Source organism: Artibeus jamaicensis, unplaced genomic scaffold, assembly GCF_021234435.1.
Source record: "Artibeus jamaicensis isolate MK-2021 breed Jamaican fruit bat unplaced genomic scaffold, CSHL_Jam_final contig_497, whole genome shotgun sequence".
NCBI classification, from domain to species: Eukaryota; Metazoa; Chordata; class Mammalia; order Chiroptera; family Phyllostomidae; genus Artibeus; species Artibeus jamaicensis.
The window spans coordinates 1,489,437-1,511,412 of record NW_026521863.1 but is presented as its reverse complement, the minus strand read 5'-3'; the positions used below and the strand labels follow the sequence as shown (position 1 = coordinate 1,511,412).

The following is a 21,976-nucleotide window of genomic DNA, read 5'->3' as shown; positions in this document are numbered from 1 at the left end:
TGTGGAGACCCTGGTGGAAATGGAGTAAAACTCCAAAACACCATTCTGCTTTAGCTTCCAGACCAATGAGTTTCCAGACCAGTGGGTGGAGAGGAAGGAACTCTGCTCTGGACTCTGACACCCCAGCCCGGGGGCCCTTTATGGATTGCTGGGGACACCCCAACCCCACCCCCAGGGGCTTGAATGTGGCTGGTTCCTGCCACGCTTGTCCCCAGAGGAGGGGCCGCTAATCACCCCCAGGGAAAAGAAAGGGGGTGAGCTCCCACCTGGCTGCCACACCCTCCCGTTCGTCACATTAGGAACGACAGTGGGAAGCACACATCCGGGCTGGAATCCACACAGCCATCTTTCCCCCTTTCAGGTTCTGTGACTTGGGGACTGGGGGTGGGGGACGTAAGCGATCGGCAGGTCTGGCCAAGCCTGGAAGGGCGTGGCAGATGCTGGCCTGGGTACCAGCCCCGAGGAAAGCCAGCCTGCTGGAGGCTGCGGGGAGACCACTCACGTCCTTGAGGGTGATGACGTTCGGGTGCTGGCCGTACCGCAGCAGGATCTCTATCTCCTCCGAGGGGTCTCTCTTACTCTTATCGATGATCTGAAACAGAGTGCCACTGGGCGTAAGACCCTCAGATGACTGTGGCCTGGGTCCCACCCGCCCCTCCTCCCGCCAGCTCACCCTTCCCGAGGTAACTCACAACGGCCTAGAAATTCCGACACCCGTCCCTCCCAGCTGGCACAGAGCAACATTTACAGAAGGACACCCGTTGTGAGGCCTTCCAGGGTTGGCTGCAGAGGGCAGGCTGTGGGAGCCGGCCAGGACGACAGGATCTGGGGGGCGGGGGGCTGTGCACTTTGCTGCGTCCAAAGTGAGCCTGTAGCTGCTGTGTCTCTGGCTACACACCGGCCGCAAGAGGCAATCAAGTGCATGGTTCTCACCAAGAGCCCGCCCAGGGGCAGGCGCCTGCGGGATCCCTCTGTGGCTGAGGCCTGCGCACTCTCATGCTTCTTTCCGAGCCCCCACCCCGCCTCCACCCCTACTGCTTTGCCCCGTCGGAGGGCAGGCATGGCCCTGACACCCTGTGCGGGCAGATGGCCCCAGGGGAGATGAGCCGCCTTGGAGCAGGGAGCCCTCTGTGGGCGTTCTGGGGGGCGGGGGATGGGCCCCTCCGTGGGACAGCTACTCTCAGCGTGGGAGAGCTGTCGGGCTGTTCTCCTCGTCAGCCCCCCTCCCCCGACTTAGAAGTATTCTTGAGGTTTGGGGGACCGGCGATCTCTCCACCCAGAGCATGGGGGAGGCCTGCTCTCTCCATCGTGTCAAAGACTCCAAGTGACTCCGCATAAAGCTCCGTCTGTCTCTCTAGGTGAGCGAAGCGCTGGTAGCACCTGCCCCACAGTGAGGGCTGCGCCCCGTCACCTGTCCTCCCGGCCCAGTACTGATACGAGGAACCCCAGGGGGACAGCTCTTCTCTCCCACCTCACTCACTGCCCACTGCCAAGCTCCAGGGGTGTCAGCACCCAGGACTGGCGGCACGTCACCCATGACAGACAGGAGACACACCGCCGTTCTCCTCTTGCTGCATTTCCTCCCACTGAGGTCCCAGCTGGGACCCCAGGACCGTTATTGAAACCAGCCAGCAGGTGGCGCATCGCTCTCACAGCCTCGCATCTCCTTGGGCTCGCCCAGTGGGGGAGGGGCTCCTTAAGGTCCAGCACACCTGCGGCTGGAAGGCTGGGCTTCTGCAGGTCCACAGGCTGGCAGAGGGGGGGCCTAGGATGGCCTCTGCCCCGGCTCCCTGCCGGGCCATCCAGCCTTCCTGGGCCGGGATCTTCTCTTTGACACTTGAGGTTAAAAATACAGGGTCTGGCCCTGGCTGAGCTCAGTGAATTGAGGCAGGCAAGGGGGGATGTTCCTCCTTCTCTTCTCTCTAGTAATAAATTTTTAAAAATACAGGGTCTGGCACAAACACCACCCCCTCTTTATCACAAAATCATGACTGTGTCATTCTGTAACATAACAGTGTCGCACTCAAGACACCGTATGGCATTTTAGGTAAACTGTTCACATTAAAACTAGAAATTATTCTGCCCCAGTTATTACCCTACCAACCACACTCAAGCAGGCCTTACTTCTGCTGGACCCTATCAGTAAACTTTAAAAAATTAGATTTTCTTCTAGTAAAATTTCGTGATGAAAGAAATGTTTCCTTAGCATAACCTGTTGCGTCACCCTCAGAGTGGAGAGACAAGAAAGAGGAAGCACTTTCCCCACGGCCTGGGGCCGGGGGCAGTTAGACCGAGGAGTGTCTGCAGGGAGCGGCCCCACGGGCGCCGGGCCCCACCCCCTCCTGCCCTCTCCTCTCGCTCTGCAGACCTGACCTGAAGCCAGAGGGCAAGGCAGGGAGGGCGCCACGATGGGGTCCCCCCATACGGGGGGGGAGTGGCTCTGCAGCGCCGTGACAGCGTCCTGAAAGGGAAGTCCCCACGGAACCCCAGCCCCGCCCCCGGCCACCACCTGTCCCATTGCCTGCTGGCCTGCACTGACGCAGGTCGGACACACAGACTCGGGTCGGACACATGGATGCATGTGCTGTTCAGGCCTTGCATTCTGTGAGCGGTGCTGACTGCTTTCCTGCACAAACCTTTTCCGTGTTTTTGCTTCCTTGTGTGTTCTTCCTGGAGGGTGCAAGAGGAATCCCAGCTGAGACGCCCTGCGGGGAGGTGCGTTCGCTGGTCCCCAGGCACGAAGCAGCCATCTGTGCAGGCCTGTTGTTCAGACACGCAGGGGAAGAGTCTGTCCTCTGTGGGGTCGGCTCCTTGGGGTCGTTGGTGCTCCACCTGCTTCGAGGTCAAGCCCCCGCTGACCGTGTTCCTCAGGTTGAGAATCGCGCTGTTCCGAAGCCCCTCTGATGCGGTGGAGGGAGTACTTCTCCCTCAGCGAGTTCCGAGCAAGGCCCCCTCTGCCTCTCTGTGCCCCGACAGTAACAATGATGGCCACCGGGAAGGAGCTGGAGGACCTGTCCCTCCGTCACTCTCATCTGGCAATGGCCACAGGGGGCGGGCACTGCCCGGCACTCTGCCCCGCCCTGCGGGTAAACAGCCTTTTCTCCGGCCGGCCCTAAGAACAAGCACTGAGGGTCTTGGTGATGCGCAGCTGTGACCCCCACGAAGTGAGCCCGGCCTCGCCAGTAGACGGCTGACACCAACGGCTGTCCTGGGAGGTGACTCACGGGCCCACGTCACACACCTGTACTCCTGGTGGCTGACGAAGGGGACATTCTCGGGCCAGGCTTCACCACGATCACACGCCTTTTCCTCTTCCCTCCGGCGCCGCGTTTCTCTGTCTCCCTCCGCGCCCTCCCCTCCCCGGGCACGCTCTGTGTGGCACAGCACAGCGGGGTGGGGCTCTGCTGTGGGGCCCGATGGAGCCGTGGGCGCGCGCCCTGCCCTGTGAAACGCCCTCCCCCCGCAGGCACGGACATTTCCCCTGACCCGTCACAAGGACCCGTCTCTCACTTGCGACGAGGCTGGTGGAGCGTGCTCTCACTCGCAGAGTGTCACGGACACCCTCCCTGCACAACTGACTTAAACAAACACACGGAAACAACGCCAAGGTCTCCTGCCAGAATAGACGAAAACTTCCACACCGATCAGTTTTCCCTCTAAAAATAAGCTCCGTCCGCGTGGAGCAGCCGTCTGAGCCGCACTGCTTCTGCGGGTGACAAACTGCACGCACGGCGTGGAGACGAGCACAGAAACACGAATGTCCTTCTGGATGGTCTGTGGCGGGCGCAAGTCGGGGCCTTGTCAGGAGAGACTCCGACCAGGGCTGGGTGCTGGCACTGTGTCTGGCACAGAAAAGGGCCCGTGAGGGGCTGCAGGGAGGAGTGGGAGCCGCCCCGGCTGCAGAAGGGGATTCGGCCCAGACAGGAAGGGCTGATGGCAAAGACGGCCAGAGGAAGGGGCGGAGGGACTGGGACTGCGTGGGACAGCTCCTGACCGAGGTTTCTCTGTAAGTAACAGGTACCCCTGACCCCACCAGCACTGGGACGGGGTGGGAACAGGACTGAGCTAAGGAGCACATCAGGGGTAGTAGGTGCCTGGGGGAAGTGTCGCAGGCTGGGGAGGACACAAGGGGGGGGGTCCCCGGAAAGCAGGGACCCAAGGAGCTGAGGCACTGGCACCAGGTCTCAGGGACAGTTCCAGACACAAGGAGGGCGAGCCCGGGTGTCCTGGGATCAGCCTGTGAGAGCCGCCAGGTCCCAGACCTGCTCTGAGGCTATGTGTGTTCTTCGTGGAGCTGCAGCTGCCCTGTCCCTCTCCAGAGGCCCTGCCCTGGGCCCAGGGCCACAGGGTCATGGCGAGGGCTGCCCTGCCCTGCACAGAGCCAGGGGAGTTCTGGGCTCTGGGTCCAGGACCGCCCTGAGGGCCCCACCCTGCTCCCTGCTCTCAGCCACAGTCCACCTCCGCCTCGGCACCACTGATCTTTGGGGCTGCACAAGTCCACGGGGAACAGTGGGGGGGCGGTCCCAGGCAGGACAGCGAGCAGAGTCCTGGGAGATGCCAAGAGTGACGCCCACCCTAGCTGTGAGTGACCGGGCTGCCTCTGGACATGGCCTGAGCCCCGGGGGAAACTGCCCGACTGACCAGGACCACCCTGCGGGAAACTATGCCTCGTAGCCATGGCCCTGGAGTCCAGTCAGATTCCACGTTCTCCGCCCTGCTGGCTACTCGGCCGGGACGTTTCAGAGGCGCCCACACAGCGAGAGGAGGAGGACACCCCTCCATCCAGGAACCTGGTTGCTGGGCTCACAGATGGTCGGGCAGTGGCCACGTAGCTGGAGCTCACTTGTAGTGACCCAGTGTGACATCCCGCTCACAGGCCAGGACCAGGGGCCACAGTCCTGCTTCTGTGCAGTAGGAACCGCCCTGCCCTCTTCTGCCTCTTAGACCCCAGGGGCAGGTGCGGAGCAGCTTGGAGGGCGAACGGGCCTGCCCTGAGCGCTGAGCACTGTGCCACGTGGGGGCCTTTCTATCCTGAAGCAGGTCAGACCTGGCTGTTGCCTCGGAAAACCAGCCACCCGTGGCCGTAGCCGCACTGTGACGTGCTGAGGGCCCTGGGTCATGGGGAGACCCAGCTCCTTCCAGTGCTCGGTCGTCGATTCAGGCATCTTCCAGACCATAAAGCACGGCCCACCTTGTCCCGGAGAGGACAGGAGTCCCGGTGTGTTCCGCCCGCTCAGGCATCTGGGGACTTCAGGAGGTCAACCCGAGGGGTCATCGCAGTCATTTCCCAGAAATTTCCATCAGGGCCTGGCCTCCACCTGCTCCTTGGGGACCCCGGATGGCCACTTGACGAAGCTGAACCCAGACTGTGCCTTTATGGTCACGGGATGTGGATGCCCGAGGGGAGTCACAGCCCCGCCTTTGTCAGAGGGGGCCCCCTCTAGAGGCCCAGCAGGGGCTGGCCCTGTTGCCTGCCACTCCGGCGAAGGGTGTCTCGGCCGAGGGGCGGGCCCAACAGCACACCTGGTCCTTTGCACTCCCTGGAGGCAGCGGTGGTTTCTGCTGGTCGCTGGTGAAGGAGAGGGGTTCTGTGAGAAACGACGCCAGTGGTAGGCAGTTCTCTGGAGCCCGAGTGAGACTAGTGATGCTGGTGCAAGGCGCACGCCAGAGTGGGCGGGGCCTTCATCTGGGGCGGGGCCAGCCAGCCCTCCCCACTTCCTGACAGGCCGGGATGTCCTTCCGGGATTCAAGTAAAGTCCGTGCTGCCGTTTCTCCCTCCAACGCCCCTCAATGCGCTGAAGACACCAGCCAGGCCGGAGACGGGGCTGTGTCAGTGGAACTCACGAACTGATTATTGTTCCTGTGTTTAAATGCGCTTGTTTAGGTTCGAGGAATTCAAGATACATTTGTTGAAAACCCATGAATCCCTGACCCAAGCTGAATGGAGGGGTCTGGGTTTTCCGGGGTGACATCTGCCAGGGCCAAGTGCTCTGTCAGTGCCAGAGACTCTGGGCAGGCGTCCCAGGAGACACACATGCCATTCTTGGCATGTCCACACCCTTCTGGAAAAGCCTGTTTCCACGAATGGGAGCAGAGCACAGGTGAACTGAGGTGGGACGGAGTCACTGTTTGGAACGAGTGTTTCGGAGCCCAGGACGATCACGGTGGCTGGAACTGCTCCGTCCATGCTGCTGCCCGCTGGGCAGGCCCCATCTTTCCCCAAATGTCCTCTGAAGGCCACGGGCGGTGCCACACGCCACACTTTTGGGATAAGCCAGATGGCAACCCCAGACTGGACCTGGCTCCTCAGGAGTCGGGTTCAGGCAGCTCGGCTGGTTAGAGCGTCTGGCTGAAGCACCGTCCCAATGCACCAAGGCTGCGGGTTCGCTCCCCAGGCAGGGCCCAGACGAGGGTCCACCAGTGAGCGCACGAATGAGTGGAACAACAAATCAGTGTCCGTCCATCTGTCTGTCTCTCGTTCCCCCCTCACTCCCTTTTTCTTTCTCTCTAAAACCAATTTAAAAAAACAGCCCAGTTCAGCTTTGTGGGAAGGTGGTGGACTCAAGTCTCTTGTACAAAGAATGTACAACTTAAGCTTTTCCATAAATTGGAATAAGATTTACAGATTTTAGCTGTAATCCACATTTCACCCACCAGAAAACGAGAAATGGAAAACCTCGCATTTCCAGACCACATATTCAATCCAGCTGTTCTCCACTACCGAGGGTGAAGCCGCCAGTCCAGCCTCTGCAGACGCTGCCAGTCTGTGCTGGTCTCTACTTCTGTGGCTTGGCTTTTGGTGACCGTGGCCACCTCCCCTCCACCCCCCTCTGTCCCTTCCTTTTTGCCAGTCGCTATGCCTGTCCCCAACTCGATTTTCCAAAACAGAGTGCCCAAGGCTGTCCCTCCCACGTGTACTGTCTCTATGGCCGTGAGTGGTCAGGACCCACATGCTGACTAGAACTGCAAACGGACCACCTGTCATGGCAAACGGAACACGGGCTGCTTGGAGTGTGGAGAGGGGAAGGGGGCGGGCACGGTGCCCGCACGGCACGGCCAGCCAGCGGCCTTACCTTCACGGCGTACTCCGCGTCGGTGGCTTTGTGCACGCACCGCTTGCACACAGAGTAGGAGCCCACCCCGATGTCTTCCTTGACCTCGTAGCCATCAGTGAAGTGCACGTTGTTCCCATGCAGCTGCTGCAGAGAGACCGGAAGTGCGCATCAGAGGGCGGGGCGACGCACATGGCGCGGGCGCAAAGGGGGTCCAATCGGTGAGCCAGGCCGTGGAGGCCGAAGGGAGCGGAGTCCTCTGACCAGCGCCGTGCAGCTGGTAGCGATGGCTCCTGACCTGAACCCCAACCTGCCCACTTGTCGGGTGGCCACCACTTTAGACGCCACAGTGCACCGTGTGGGCCGATTGGCCACATTCCCCCAGCGCTGAGTGAGGAGCTGGGCGGAGAAGGGACGGAGCCCCTGCAGAGCAGGGGGTGCGACTCTGACGCTGTACCCCACGGGGACCGGCGTCTGCAAGTCAGCACCTAACTGGAAATTCCTCCCATGACGCCCCGTCACCACCGGCTCCGCCCCACCTGCTCAGGGTCCAGACAGGAAGCCACCAAGACCGGGGCACACGGTCACACCCAAGTCCACTTCGGACACACGTGTTTTCCCAAAGGGTCATGGGGAGAGAAATACGAAATTCAGTGCCACCCATGTGCCCTGACTGACCGGGTTTTTAAATAAAATCTAATCACAACTTCTCTGCATCTGGTTTCATTTGTAAGGAAGAAAACTATAAAAACGCCACCTTCACAGAGCCCCCAAGGGCAGAGTTCAGGACAGGACAATGGCACCCACAGAGGGAGCTGCCTCCCTGGGCTCCCAGCAGGACTCTCCCCGGCAAAGACGCCCCCGTGGGCCGACTGCGGGCTCGGCCGCCTTCCTCACGCCCTCCATGACCCCTGCAGAGCGGGCGCCCGGGTTACCTGCACGATGGGGTGGACCGTGGTCTTGTGCTGGTCCTGCTGCGGGGGCTCCTGGGCCAGGTTGGAGGCCACGAAACTGAAGCCTCTGAACAGGTGGTGAGAATTGGCGCTGGGGGGCACGCCCGGTGAGTCTGCAGGGACAGGGACAAGTCAGCCCGGGGGCGGTGCTGAGGGGCTGCGGCGTGGGCACACCCTGGTGTGTGGGGTGTGTCCAGTGCGTGCGTGATGCTGTGCGTGTGACAGAGAAGGGGATAAAACAGGGTTGGACGTGGGGACCACGTGGAACCCCAGTGTTCTCAGTGGTGCCAGTGGAAATGACGGCAATGCCTGGAACAATGACCGTCTGGGAATGACCGACCGTAACTTACTGACCACGCTTGACGACAACCCTCCTCCACCTGGCCCACTGCAGGCAGAGGTGGAAAGCCACCAGGGACCCAGCGTGGAGCTGTGGGCACACGTGCCCGAGCCACGGAGCCCAGTTCTGAGACTGTGCTGCCCACGCCCAGCCTGCAGGGACTTCGCAGAGTGCACGCACGGCACTCCTGCTTTGAGGGACACTCGGCAGAGGCGCCCCATCCCCGGTGGCAGGAGCCGGAAGGGGCACCCCCCTTGGACCCTGACTTCTCCGGGCACCTCTTGAGCTGTGGGAAAGCCTGCGGCTGTGGGACTGGCCCCGGTTCGGGTAAAACCGCAGGTGAAGTGAGTGGGCAAGTCACTGCTGGGAAGGGAGGGTTTGCAGCCCCGGAGCAGCCAAGGGCGAAGCGCACTCCGCAGTCGAGAGCTCCTGGAGACCAATGAGAAGAGGGCAAAGCGCCCAGGAGGAACACGGGGGCAGACAGAAGGGCGATCGTCCCCCTGCCGAAAGGGCAGGAGTCCAGGCTCGATGTGGGGGGCGTGTGTCCATTCAACCGGGGAGACACCGGGCCTGGTGGACACGCGGAAATGAAAGTGGTCCTCACCCCATGGGCTGGGGGGCGCTCGCAGGGTGGGGCAGGCACCCTATGGGCGGGCGCAGTAGTGAAGGGTGCCTGAACGTCCAGGAGTGCACCCCACAAAACTGCCTCCAGAGTGCTCAGGGGGAGGATAAGGGTGGGGGCTGTTTGTGGTCGCCACATCCGTGACAGGAGGGAAGTGGCAACTGGGTGAACACCCGGCACCAGGGAAGTCACGGGTGTGACCAGCCACAGCGCACCACCGGGAGCGTCCCCGGTGTATGAGTGCTGGCGACTCCGATGAGTGGGATGGGGCAGTGGTGTGGACTGGGGCCCGGCTGTGCCAACCACGTCGGGTCAAGGGGAGAAAGCGAGCTTGGAACAAAGCGCCACACACATGCTCCAGAAGAGGGAACACACGGCACTGTGATACATGTTACATTGCTGTGAAGTCCCGTGTGGCAAAATAACTACAAACGTAGAAACCTATAATTACGCACACTTAAGTTTTCCTCATAATGTACCGATACGAAAAAACTCAGACGGGTGTTTCACGTGAGTCCCTGCAGAGTGGACAGGCAGGGCCACAGCAGTGCTCTGACCCCCACTTCTGGCCCCTCTACTTGGTGTGGGGCTTTCCTCGGACTCGGAAACAATGCATGACAAGGCGGGTTTAGCCCTCACGGGGGAGCAGGCACGTGCGGTACGGTGGGTGGGCTGCTGCAGGGAACCTGGGTTTTATTCCCCAGCGTGTCACTTTGGGGATGAGGGTGGCTCCTGGCAGCTGGGAACCCGAGCCATGAGCCAGTGGGCTCTCCCTGCATCTGGTGACGCCCACCCACAGCTGTTCCAGGGAGACCTCTCCCGGTGACAGGGCGCGGCAGTGGCAGTCTCTTTGTCAGCACTGTGGGCCACCAGGGGCCGACTCGGGTCTCCACCTGGACCGGTCACCTGGCACGCACCTTCCCAGTCCCCAGCAGGTACTGAGATCCGAGCGGATGGTGTTTGGGGATGAACTGCAAGGTGCCGCACTGGAGACACTCAGTGAGAGCCAGAAAGCTCGGTTCAGCGGTGTTCGAGTCACGGCTGCAAGGCCGCAGACACGCCCTCAGGAGACGTGGGTGCGGCACACGAGCTTGCTCTGCGCCCTTTTTTTCTTCTGCTGGCACAGACTTCTGGCTGTAAGGTCTAACCTGCCTTAAACCCCCCCCAGGTGCCAGGTGCTGCACCTTCTGCACCCGGACCCACCTCTCAGAGCCACCCTCCTCCGCCAGGGCTCTGGCCAGAAGAGCTCAGCCGCCTGGAGCATCGGGGCACGTGCGAAAGGCCCGGTGGACCAGGAGGTGCGCTGACCGCCCACGGGGGTGGGCGCCTGCGAGAGGGTCTGCTGCACTTTCGTCAGAGACGGGAGCTCTGTGGTCACCCGCGGCCTTCCCGGCCCGAGGCTGCCTCGCGCTGCACAGAGGAGACGCAGGCGCTGCCGAAGGCTCAGGGCCACCTGCCCGAGGCTAGATGGGCCCTTACGGGTCCCACAGCTGGCGTCTGACCCGGGTGGCCAGGTGGGACAGGAGGCAGGAACAGCACTAGAAGTGCTTTCCGGCCATCCGGGGGCGCTGTGCTGGAAAGCACAGATCTTAGAGAGGCGCAAACACGGGAGTGGATAAAAGGGACCCCACAGAACTGACCCCCGTTTCCCGAGAAAGCGTCCCTGCGGCTGGGGTGCTCTGGTGCCTGCACAGATGTCCCTCCCGGGTCAGGGGAGGGCACCCGCCACGGCCGAGAACCACAGGTTTACCCCCACTGGCGGTGGGCACACACCTGTGGGCGTCCGGGTGGTGAACTCGGGGTCGAAGTGGAAGGTGTCCTCGGGCCTGCCCACCGCGGGCTTGAAGGGCGGCTTGATCTCCTTCCTGTACAGCTTCTGCAGGGAGAGCAGCAGGTTGGGGGTGCGGGGCCCCGGGACGCGGGAGAACTCGAGGGGCGCGGGGCCTGTGGGTCATACCGAGTCCTGTCTCATCCACAACAGCGCCTCACATGCTCTGACGTATGTGTGAATATACATGGAGTTACACATCCCATTCAAATGTATGCGTCCCAGTTCACAGCATAAGGGTTTGGGGACATGCTGGGGGTTCCTCATTCTGGGGCACCGGTTCTCAACCTTTTATCAGCCAGAGACTCTGTCTTCACTCTGTGGACAGGACAGAATGTCTTGCCCTAGGTGACCGTGGGGACCCTCCCCAGGCCCTGGTGACCTTCCCCTCCTTGCAGCGGTCCCCTGGACATTGAGACTGGGTTGTTGAATAAACACCCGTCCTGCTCCCATCTCCACCACAGTGATCCCTTCCTGACATCTGTGGGGACGAGGAGAGGACAGGGGAGCACACACAGATACTACCCACTGAGCTAGGAAGGATATTTTAATGGTTTTTTCAACACTCGGTTAAAACCAAGGTGACTGCTAGCTCCAGAAGAGAAGATCCTCTATGTCCCTGTGGTGTTGACCTAATGCAAAGACGTGGAGACTGATGTCGGGAGGTCTGCCTGCCTCCCTGGGATGGGCGGCAGCCCTTCCCAGCACAGCCGCACCGTGCTGGTAAGACCAGAGACTCTCGTTTTTCCAGCTCCGAGCTCGCCACGTCACCCCCACTCGGGGCACCAGGGCCACAGGTGCCAGCCTTGAACAACCCCCCCCCCCCGTTCATTCCCCAGCAATAAGCACCGGTGTTCCACGGGACCTCAGGCCCCGGGCCCCACATCTTGGCCTGGCTCGATCTCAGCAGGTCAGTGTTGGTTTTCCCAAAGCCCTCCCTCCACATTTGGTCTCCTCCACAACCGATTAGGTTCCTCCCGCCCAGCCACAGGGGACATCGGACCCTCGCCTGCCTTCGGCAAGAATCCTGGTGGCTCTGTTCGAAAGCCATACCCCCCAACCCTGGTTTTCTACCCCCGACACCCCCTGCTCCCTGGCTGGAACCCACTTATGCCCGTGTGCTCAGAGTGGACCCCCCCCCACCATGGGGAGGCCCCAGCCATCTTCAGGCCCCGTGAAGAATCGCCTGTGGTCTTTAACAGGTGTCACAAGTAACTTCATCTTCAACAGGCCGGGCCACTTTTTTCTTTAACAGCTTCCACGAGAGCATCGTGAAGGCCGTAAGAGGGGGGAGATGCAGACCCTGGGGTGCCCAGAGGCCCCGGCCCTGGACAGGCTGCACAGCCCTGCCCAGCGCCCCTCCCCACGAGTGCCCCAGGGGCTCTTGCTGGCTGAGGGGGGCCCTGCTCTGTCCTTGGCAGCTCAGATTTCAGTCTCCAAGCCAGGGGTCTCTGCCTGTGCTGTGGCACCCCAGTCGAAGAGTGCCCCCTCCAGGTGACAGACTGACACTGACCGCTGGTCTGCACGGGTCTGCTGTGGTGTGACCCTCCACCTCCCGGTCCCTGTGTGTGGTGTGGGGCACTGCAGCCACTTACATTCCAGTCTATGGTCACAAAGAAAGGGTGACGCTTGATCTCCTCCACTCCATCACTGCCAGCACCTGTCACAGGACAAGGCAGGGGGAGCGTCAGGGCCGAGGGCTTGGCGGGGTGTTGGCTGTGGGCACTCAGCCTGGGCGGGACCCCAGGCGTCCCACCCTGACCCGCGGCTGTGGGGACCCTTCTCAAAGCTTTATTATGGAAGTGAACCCAGACTTGGTTCACCTTCCTGTGAACCTGGGTTCAAACAGATGTTGAGGTTTTTTACGGTAAGAGGGGTCAAACTGGAGGCAGCTCCCAAGTGCGCCTTCCGTGGTCCGTGGGGTTCCAAAGTAAGGACGTGCACTGCACAGAAGCAGTGCCCCAACTCAGGGACGACAGAAATGGCGGCTTGCAGGCAAGTGTTTGCGCCGCCCGGGCAGCCACGGGGTGTCTGGACCACGCTCGAGTCCTCGAGTCCTAGGCTGGGACCCAGGCGAGAGCATGTCCCCATCAGTGGCCTCAGGAGTATGTGGAGCTGGAACGGGGCCGGGACAGGGGCCCCGCTGACCCCTGCTCGGTGTGCCCGCTGCACGCACGGGGCTCTTACCCAGCCGGTTGCACGGGTTGCGCTTGAAGAGGGCGCGCAGCAGGCTCTGCGCCTCCGCACTGAGGAACTGGGGCATGCCCAGCTTGGCCCTGCGAGGCACAGGTGGAGTCAGGGTCAGGGGAGCGACCGCCGTCCCCATCCTCTCTGACCTGCTCGGTCAGCACTAACTGACCCCGCAGCGTCAGGACTGGGCAGCGGCGCCCAGTGTTTGGCCTTTGACCCCATCACACTCAGAGGTTAGTGAGGGCACCGAAGGGTGTTTGTTTGTGTGGCTGTGCCTGTGATGTCGACCATATTAGAAATTAAAACTGAGAAAATTTTAATTAAAAAAAATAATAAAGTCACTAAAAAAAAAAAACCCTAACAGTCCCAGGAACGAAGTCACTGTAATGGGAGTTAACGGTGATGCCCCGTCAGCAACAAGGAGCCTTGGCAACAGTGGCGACGGCCCGCCCTGGGAATCTCTCCTGGGCTCCTTGCCCCCGTGGGGGTCTCAGGCCCCCGGGACCTGGGGCCACAGCTGGGAGCTGCCCCCCTGGGAAACGCTGTCACCCCCAGAGACCTGTCCGGAGCCCACCGTCCACCCCTGGGGTTTGCTGGAGGGGACTCTTCTAGCTTCAGGGAACACGAAGGCCGTGTGCCCCCTTTGATGAAACAGAGCTGAGCAACAAAAACCCTGGGCTGGGGCCACGCACTGTCCTCCACGACACCAGCAGGGAGAAGGCCTCTCTGGGGTTTCGCCCCCCCGCCCCCTGTGTACACCACCAGGTCGTCTGCGGGCACTAAAGCTCTGCACGTCCGTCTGCAGGGCTCAGGGGGCTGCAGCTGGGGACCCGCTGCTCCACAGTCACCTTCAGCTCACCCAGTCCTGCCCGGAGACACTGCTTTGGGCTCCCCCAGGAGCTGCCCCCACCCGCCTCCCTGCCCCAGGGCCCCACTCAGATGGCCCCACTCACACTGGAGCCGCTGCAGCAAGGCTGGCACTGGGGTCGGCCTTCCTTCAGGGGCCCTAACGGCCACGCCCACTTGCGTAGTGAATGCTTCCCCATGAGAAGGCGCAGAAGCCCGCATCCTGGCCTGATGGAGCCCTGAGTCCTCTGCCCTTGGAATCTGCCCTCCCCTCCCGAAGGTCACCAGCCACCACATCCTAAAGCGCTGCCATTGCACAGCTCAGAGGATCTGCCTGGTGGAAGCCTGGCCTGGGGTGGGTGAGCCCACCAGAGCCCTCGGGGCCCCGCACAGCCGGCCACACACTGTCCTGGTCAGTGTCATTCTCACCAAGGCCTGCTTCCCAGCCTGCTTCCACGACTGAGGCTCTGGGTAGCAGGAGGGGCTGACAGGTGCTGGGGGGTCCCCAGGTGGGCACTGCCTACTCACTTGAGGATGAGGGCCATGGTCTCCTTCCTGTCCTTCCCCTGGAACGGCAGGGACCCCGTGAGCATCTCGAACTGCAGACACACAGCGCAGGAAGGGCGAGTTCAGACCAACAGATGTGGCAGCAGAGAGAGCCCACGTCCCCCATCTGCTCAGAGTCCTGAGGGGTCAGGTCGGCAGAGCCTCGGGGACTCTGCTTCACAGAGCGGCCCGCTCACTACAACTCTGCTTTCCTGGCAGGTGGGTGACGGGGCGGGGATGCGCTGACCCGGGAGACTGGCTCAGCCCGCCACGGAGAAGGGGACTCGCAGTCTGGTTCAAGGCGTGGGAACCACTCCCCGAGCAGCCTCCCGTGTATCTATCTGCCCCACCGGCCAGCACTGCTGAGCCCTGGGGTCCGAGGACCACGCACAGAGACCAAGTGACCATGCCCTGCGAGGCCTCCCGGGGACCAGCCTGGGGCTCCCCAGTGACTCCTCCGGCCCGCGTGGGCCGCAGAGCCGAGGCTCCTCAGCCGGGGACGGGCGTGTGCGTGGGAGGGGAGGGGCTGGGGCGGTGCGAGGTAGCGCCTCCAGCCGGCTGACGAGCCAAACCCGCTCCAGCTCTGCAGCCTCGTTTCTTCCTGGGAGCAGCGCACAAGGTGCAGGCGGGGCACAGCCCTGAAAGCCGCTAAGCTGTTCTCACCCAGCTTGGGACTCCACCGGGTCAGAGGTCAGAGGTCAGACATCAGGCCTGCCCCAGCGCTGCCCAGGCTGGGAGGACAGGGAGGGGGAGGGGGAGGGGCGGGGCGGCTGGCGGGGGCGGGGGGCCACGCCCATCTCTAGCAGGGCAGTGCCCCAGGGTCTGCATCTGCCTGCGAACCCGCGACCTACAGAAAATTCCGGTTTCCAGGCGCACATGTGAACGTGTTGAACTCCACGTTAATGTGCATGACTAAGTGGGAGGCTTTGGTGCTGGAAATAACGGAAATGTTTAACGCAGAAACCACTGCATCTCCCAGACCCTCGTGTTAACCCCTAAGGACGTTAATTAGGTGTAGACCTTTGACTTTTAATGCACGTGTCCCTTGTTTGAACCCCACTTCTGTTTCCCGAGGGTGGGACTTGGGGTGAAAGCAGGAGGCGGACCGGAACTGCAGGGGCCAGGATTCGGGGGTCCAGACACAAGCACAGCTTCCCCGGGTCACCCGGGTCTTGGACACGGCCGGGGAGGGCAGTGTGGGGGCGGCCCTCACCATGAGCACGCCGAAGGACCACCAGTCGGCGCTCTGCGTGTGCCCGCGCCGGTTCACCACCTCGGGCGCCATGTACTCGATGGTCCCGCAGAAGGAGTACGCTCGCTTATCGTGGTCCACGGCCTCCTTGCTGAGCCCGAAATCTAGAGGAGAGACAGCCCGCAGCCTTCTCAGTCCCAGGGGCATGGCCGGGTCCCATCTGTGGGTCCCGCCACACTGGGCTTCCCTCCCCCACTCGCTCTTTCTGGCCCAGCTCCGTCCCGGCGGGACCTGCGCCCCCGGTGCCCGCACCTGCTGTGTGAAGCCTGGCCACTCCTGGGCCACCTTCTTAATCTACCAATGCACGGAAGGCCACGAGGAGATACCAGCCCCTGTGTTTCTCAGTGACCCACGTGAACTCCCGGGAGACCAACCTCTCACAGGCCCCCATTGGAAGCGCATGGGGCCACTGACGGGATGGGAGGAAGGCGCTGGCTCCCTACCACACCTGTGCACACACGCACCTTGTGGCAAAGGACCCAGTGACCACACGGGTGTCAGGGGATGCACCCTCAGTTTCATCACCTATGAAGACAAGGAGTCCTTCCCCCTGTCCAGGGCCACCTATGGGAGCGAGACTATCCAGTGCCCTGGTGGGTTTGCTCACTCCCTGCCTGACTTGCTTTGCACCTGAGTGTGTTGGGGGATGTTTTCAACTTGTGCCTGGCCAGGGGACAGCAGCGGTTCCCACAGGCTGGAGCAGGCAAGGGGGCTTCAGAAAGGCCCCGTCCTGCGGCCCCTGGAACTCAGCCCCATGGACCACTCTGGACTCCTGGCTCCAGAACGGAAAGGTGGCACACGGGTGTTCCTTTAGGCCACCCCATGTGTGGCGGTTTGGGACGGCACCAAGAGTAAATTAACACAGACGGGTGTTATGGGACTAGAGGGGCGTCTCCCACTTGACTGAACTTGGCCTTGATAGGGGAGATGCACCCTGAGGAAATGAAGGTGGGAAGGGAACTCGGGGCTGGGCATTTGTCCTCAGGTCCGAGCGAGCGGTCGCTAAGACACCTGAATCGAGCACCCAGTGATGCTCTGGGTGCCAGAGGAAGGTGCTAGAAGGGTCTCAGGTCAGAAGGAGACCCCCGGGACGTGTGAGCATTCAGGACACACCTGGCCTCTCGACTAACTCACAGCTACGGAGCACCCCGCCATGGCAACAGGGGTTGTCCCGGGCTGGCATGGCAGGGAGGGGGACCCGAGGGGGACCGGCGTCCTCTACACACCTGTGATCTTAATGTGTCCCTCTTCGTCCAGGAGGATGCTGAAAGGCAAGGGGGGAACAGAGGCTTTATCAGCCACCGAGTGCTGGGGGCACGGTGGCCTCAGGGAGCCGTCTCCACAGGGGAGCTGCCTGCTGTCCAGTACATAATTGAGGTAACATTTTACCACGCTTTCATCTGTGCTTTTCAGTGTCACGGAACCTCTGCCCAGAAATGAGCAGCTCTCGAGATTAATTCCTGACTGATCCTAACTGACAACAGAACCCCGTCTCTCCTGGCCCTGCAGTTGGGGTCACTACCTGTAAGGGTGCAGATCCCTCCGACCTGTCCAAGGAGACAGGCCCAGGGGCTCGGGCTCACAGCCGAGAGTGCGGGAAAGCCACCCCACTCAGCTCGCACGCTGCGGCGGATGGGCCCGCGGCGTGCTGCTCCCTCCGCGGGACCTCAGGCCCGGCCTTACGGGTACGTGGCCGTCTGTCTGCACTGGCAGGCCCGTCGCAGAGTCACAGGCAGAGGCTCTGCGTCCTCGTGCGTAGCCGCCACCTGGCTCCTGGGCAGAGCCAGAGGCTTCCCGGAGATGAGCCCGCTGGTTGGGAAGCTGCTTCAGAAAGAACCGTGTGCTTTCCTCGCAGGAGGGGGAGGGGCCGAGAGCCCAGCGAGGAGCCTCTTCCTGCTTCGTTCTCAGCGTGCGGCCTGGCCACCCAGGCCAACGCTGGTGGGTCCCACCAGGCCCCTTGGCACCCACAGGACAGTGACTCAGGACTGAGAAAACCAGTGACGTCACCTCAGGGGTGACCGTTAGGCTAGAAACAGACCCCAAAATGCCCCCTACCTCTCCCCGCCTCATGGGGGCCACTCCCGGGCTGCGCACCAGCCCCACGGGAAAACAGGAGAACAAAACCGGGGATGGGAACACTGTCACCCTGGCGGATTCCCTCTCACTTTAGACTGGCCTAGCAAGCTCTCCCAACGAGGACATCACAGGGCATCGCCGCCCAACATGCTCCGGTCTCATCGGAACCTAGGCCCGGGGAATCGGGTGCTGCCGTCTTTGAGAAAAGCTCCAGGGGAAGCCCACCCGACTGGTCACCAAGGAGTGAGCGTGCTCCTTGGTGAAGCAGCTGAAAGCACCTCTTGAAGCTGGTGGCACCTTGTTGGAGACGTCCCCAGGGCAGGAAGGAATGGGGTGGGGGTGACTGGGAGGTGAGGGCGCACGGCCCACCTGTCCAGCCACGCCTGGGTGCAGGGCCACGGCTCTGGCCTTGCACCCCCCGGGATCAGGTCTTGCGGGCTGGGACTACACTGTGTCATTCGGCAGAAGCCACACTTGTGTCTGGGCCCCTTTTCAGGGGAGCAGGCGGAACCTGCTCACCCCACTGGGACCCCAGTCGGCACGCCGGCACGGCCTCCGTGCAGATGGGGCGCTGCTGCAGCCAGGGGCGAGCTCACTCACTTCTCTGGCTTCAGATCCCTGTAGATGATGCCCAGGCCGTGGAGGTGGTCCAAAGCCAAGGCCAGCTCAGCCAGGTAGAACTTGACGTCCTCCTCCGTGAACATCACCTAGCGAGCGAGAGAACAGACTGCTGGGGGCTGGCTTGTTTGAAGGAAGTCTGCCAGGGAGACCGTGACGCAGCCCCACAAGGTACCGCACGCAGGCCGGTCCTGCCCTGCACAGCATCGCCCCCAGGTCCCACAGTGCTCTGCCCCGGCAGCGGAAAGAGAGGCTCCACTCACTGTCCCGAGGGCAGTGAGGGCGCAAGAGCACGTCCCACAATGATGACGTCACCAGCCCCGAGAAGGGCGCTTGGGGCCTCCTGTCCCCTGGTCCCTCAGGCCCTGCAGGTCACCCGCCTCCGGGCGTTGCTCTGGGCCTACACTTTCACACGAGTGCTTCTGGTGTGCGTTTGCAAGATTTAACGGAAGACTCAGCAAAAGCCTGGCGAGGTGCCTTCAAAAACACGTCAGAACGCGTGTCTTCTCCCCCTCACCTGGCGCCTGCCCCGGGGTTTGTGCAAACCGGTGAGCTGCTGCCCACCCTGGTGGGGGTGGGGGGGTCTACCCGAGACGACACACATGTGGTGCAGAGTCAGCAGGCGCCTGGGGACAGTTGGACAGGGGACACATGGGTGGCGAGGTCACGAGTCGGGGCACCTGGCTTCGGGCTAGAGATTCACACAACTGCAAGGTCGTTGTCTCAGAGGGCATGTCGCCGCCCCGGGCAGCAGTTAGGAGCAGCGTGCACGCTCTGGGGTCGCCTCGGAGGAAGCCAGGTCGGTACGGGGAGCCGTGTTCACGTTCACCACGAGACTCAGGGTCACAGGACCGGAAGCCCAGAGTTCTCCCTCTGGACACAGGCCTGAAAATCGGCTCAAGGCTGCCTGTTGAGCATGAACTTAGCGTGAGGCAGCTTGGGGACTGGATGGTGGCCGGGTCCGGCTAACGCAGATGGAGCACATCCATTTCACAAGAGGATGCTTCCCGGTGCGGCAGGGGCGCGTGCCCCAGTCCCGGCCGTGGCATCTGGGTGCCGTCGCCCCTCCCTCTGGCCTCTGGAACTTCCTGCTCTGCCCTCTACGTTCAACCAGCGCCCTTCCCGGATGGATGTTTCTTTTCTAAACTGTTGGCACAGCTACGGGCTTGTAACCGGTTCTGCTGGCCGCTAACCTCCCCTTCACCTGACTTGGTGCATGAGAACCCCGCTGTGCCGCAGTTCAGGGCTCAGTGGGCAACCCGATGTCTCTACCAGTCCAGGTCCTAAGGTGCAGGTCAGTGCAGATGGGCAGGGGCCAGGCATCTGCTCCAGGGACCAGACACAAACTCTTGAGAGGGACCAAAACACACACATGCACTCTCTCCACACACAGAACACACACATGTAGTCTCCCTGCACAGAAAACACACATGTGCACACCCCTCAGGCCCTCCCTCTCTCTCGGCTGCCGGCCTCCTGGGCAGACCCCGGGAGGCCCTCACCTCCTTGGAGAGCCGGGTGAAGAGGTCCCCTCCCCGCAGGAAGTCCAGGATCAGGTAGAGCTTCCCCTCTGTCTGAAAGGCTGCAGGAGAAGGGAGAGTGAGCGCGTCAGCCTCCCCGACCCGTCCCCACAGCCCTGCAGCGGGTGTTTCCCGGGCTCGGTCTCTTGGTCTCAGACGACACTGTGCAACCTGTGACGCTGGGTCATTTTGGAAACGGGGTCAGGATGGGCTGGAGACAGCCAGCGGGGGCGGGACTCAGAGAGAGGGACTCCATGTTAACGAGTTCTGTTTCTGACACTTTTAAGGGTCTTGAGGCTTCTTCCCTTTTCCTTCCCTCCTCCCTTCTTTTCTAATCACGAAGGGGAAGGAAAGACACATGGCCCACTTGCTGTCCTTGTCCCCACAGTCAGTATCAGGCTCTGGGTGCAACTGCGCTCACTAGCGTCACCCTGGCTGGAGGGCGTCTGGTGCGGACGATGGCTCCGACCACCTGTGGCCGCGTCTCCCTTCCTCCCCTGTGGACGGTATTCTTTACACCCGTCACTGATTCCCCTACAGCAGCACTGGGGGCCCGCATGCTCTGATCACACGCAGCGCCACCGCCGCGGGCTCGCTGCCCCTGTTCCAGGCCAGGGACAGAGCTCGAGCCCCCCAGCCAGGACGAACGTCCAGCACGTAGGGCTGGACACGGGCACGCAGGTCAGGAGAGATACCGCTGCTGCCGCTGGGGGCGCAGTTCGGCGCTGCCATTGCTGTCGGTGGGCGTCTACGATTGCCGGGGGTGTGCGGGGCGGGCCTGGCGTCTGAGCACACGGAGACTCTGTCTGTCTCCTGAAAGCAGGCGCTGGGCGGATCGGCGCCAGGTCACAGAACACTGAGCCCCTAACCGGCAGGCCCTCCCTGAGAAGAGCGTCACCTGCAGTGCGGGTCGGACGCTCTGCCCTCAGCCCGGGGTGGAGGGAGAACCGTTACTGTTCAATCAGCCAGAGGGCGGGCGGGGGATGCGCCTAAAAATCCTGTGAGACGCCCGGTTCTTAACTTCTTCAGAAAGCCCCCCGGGCACCAGTGGGAAGGGCAGGGGTTGGTGGGTCTGAGCCGGCAACCCGGCAGGGACAGGGTGGGCGGGCACGGGGAGGCTGGCCTCTCGGGATGCGACCTCAGGGCCCATAGCTACTGGGTTTCTAGCAAGTTAACACCTGCATTTGCTCCTATTATTTCTGAGAGGAAAAGCTACAGAATTTCCAAACAGGACCGAAGTTTCTAGAATTCTCTGCCCCCCCCCCTGTGGGTCTTTGCTCCCGATTCGAGCAAATGTCACAATTCCCCCAGCGTCACCCTCCCCGGCCTCTGAACCCAGCAGGGTGCCAGTTTCTGCTCCTGCCGCACTTGACTCGGTCAGTGGCTCCAGCCGGGCACTGACCTTGAACATGGCCAGGCCACACCAGCCACCCCCACGTTACCGTTTCAGATGGGAAGATGTCCCTCACGGCCTCTCTGAGGCGGTGACGGGCAGGAAGCCGACGGAGAGGGGTTGACGGCCCTGCGGGGAAGGGGTTTGGGCCAAGCCACTCGCTCGGAGCCTCGGCTTTGTCTCCCGACAAACGGGCGTCACGGCAGCTGCGAGTGGAGGGTGTGCAGCTCCCCCTTTACCAGGCCAGGCCCACAGCGGCCACGTACCATGCGGGGGCGCTCACTGTCCCCGCTCCAGAGAAAGGACCGTTCACCGAAATGCCGGGGCCTCACCCCGGGCTGGGTCAGGAGACGCCTTCTACTTAACCAGGGACCGCGACTGAAGAATAATAAGGATACTAAAGTGTGGCCGCGGCACGTGAGGTTTCCGAGACACAAATAGGTCCCTCGCTCCTTTGGAGAGGACAAACAGGGAGATTCGGCCTCCGGGGAGGGAGGTGGCCGGGGGAGGGGCTTTGTCCTGACGGGTCACTCACCTGTAGTGTCGCGGAGGCGGCCCCTCCCAGGCGGCCCCGCTATTTCGTTCTGTGCCGCTTGACTGTACTCACCGTAGTGCAGCTTCACAATGAAAGGGTGATTCACTTCGGCCAGGATGTCCCTCTCCATCTTCGACCTGACGCGGTCCCGAACTGCGGACAGAAGGACGAAGGCTCTCAGGGGCAGGAAGTGGGGTCCCCGACT

The 21,976-nt window shown here is 62.1% G+C and overlaps 1 protein-coding gene across 3 annotated transcripts in view; it reads right to left on the bottom strand.

The window, feature by feature from the left end:
- Positions 1-21,976, bottom strand: part of RPS6KA2 (ribosomal protein S6 kinase A2) — a 154,837-nt gene that overhangs the window by 12,458 nt on the left and 120,403 nt on the right. For all 3 annotated transcript variants that reach the window (XM_053668717.1, XM_053668718.1, XM_037126123.2), the window contains 12 exons: positions 21,844-21,924; positions 19,826-19,905; positions 18,306-18,412; positions 16,856-16,893; positions 15,591-15,733; positions 14,360-14,430; positions 12,983-13,071; positions 12,391-12,455; positions 10,741-10,843; positions 7,988-8,118; positions 7,074-7,199; positions 503-592 (listed from right to left, as the gene is read on the bottom strand). In XM_053668717.1, the coding sequence (XP_053524692.1) occupies positions 503-592; positions 7,074-7,199; positions 7,988-8,118; positions 10,741-10,843; positions 12,391-12,455; positions 12,983-13,071; positions 14,360-14,430; positions 15,591-15,733; positions 16,856-16,893; positions 18,306-18,412; positions 19,826-19,905; positions 21,844-21,924 (1,124 nt within the window). The remainder of the gene's footprint in view (positions 1-502; positions 593-7,073; positions 7,200-7,987; positions 8,119-10,740; positions 10,844-12,390; positions 12,456-12,982; positions 13,072-14,359; positions 14,431-15,590; positions 15,734-16,855; positions 16,894-18,305; positions 18,413-19,825; positions 19,906-21,843; positions 21,925-21,976) is intronic.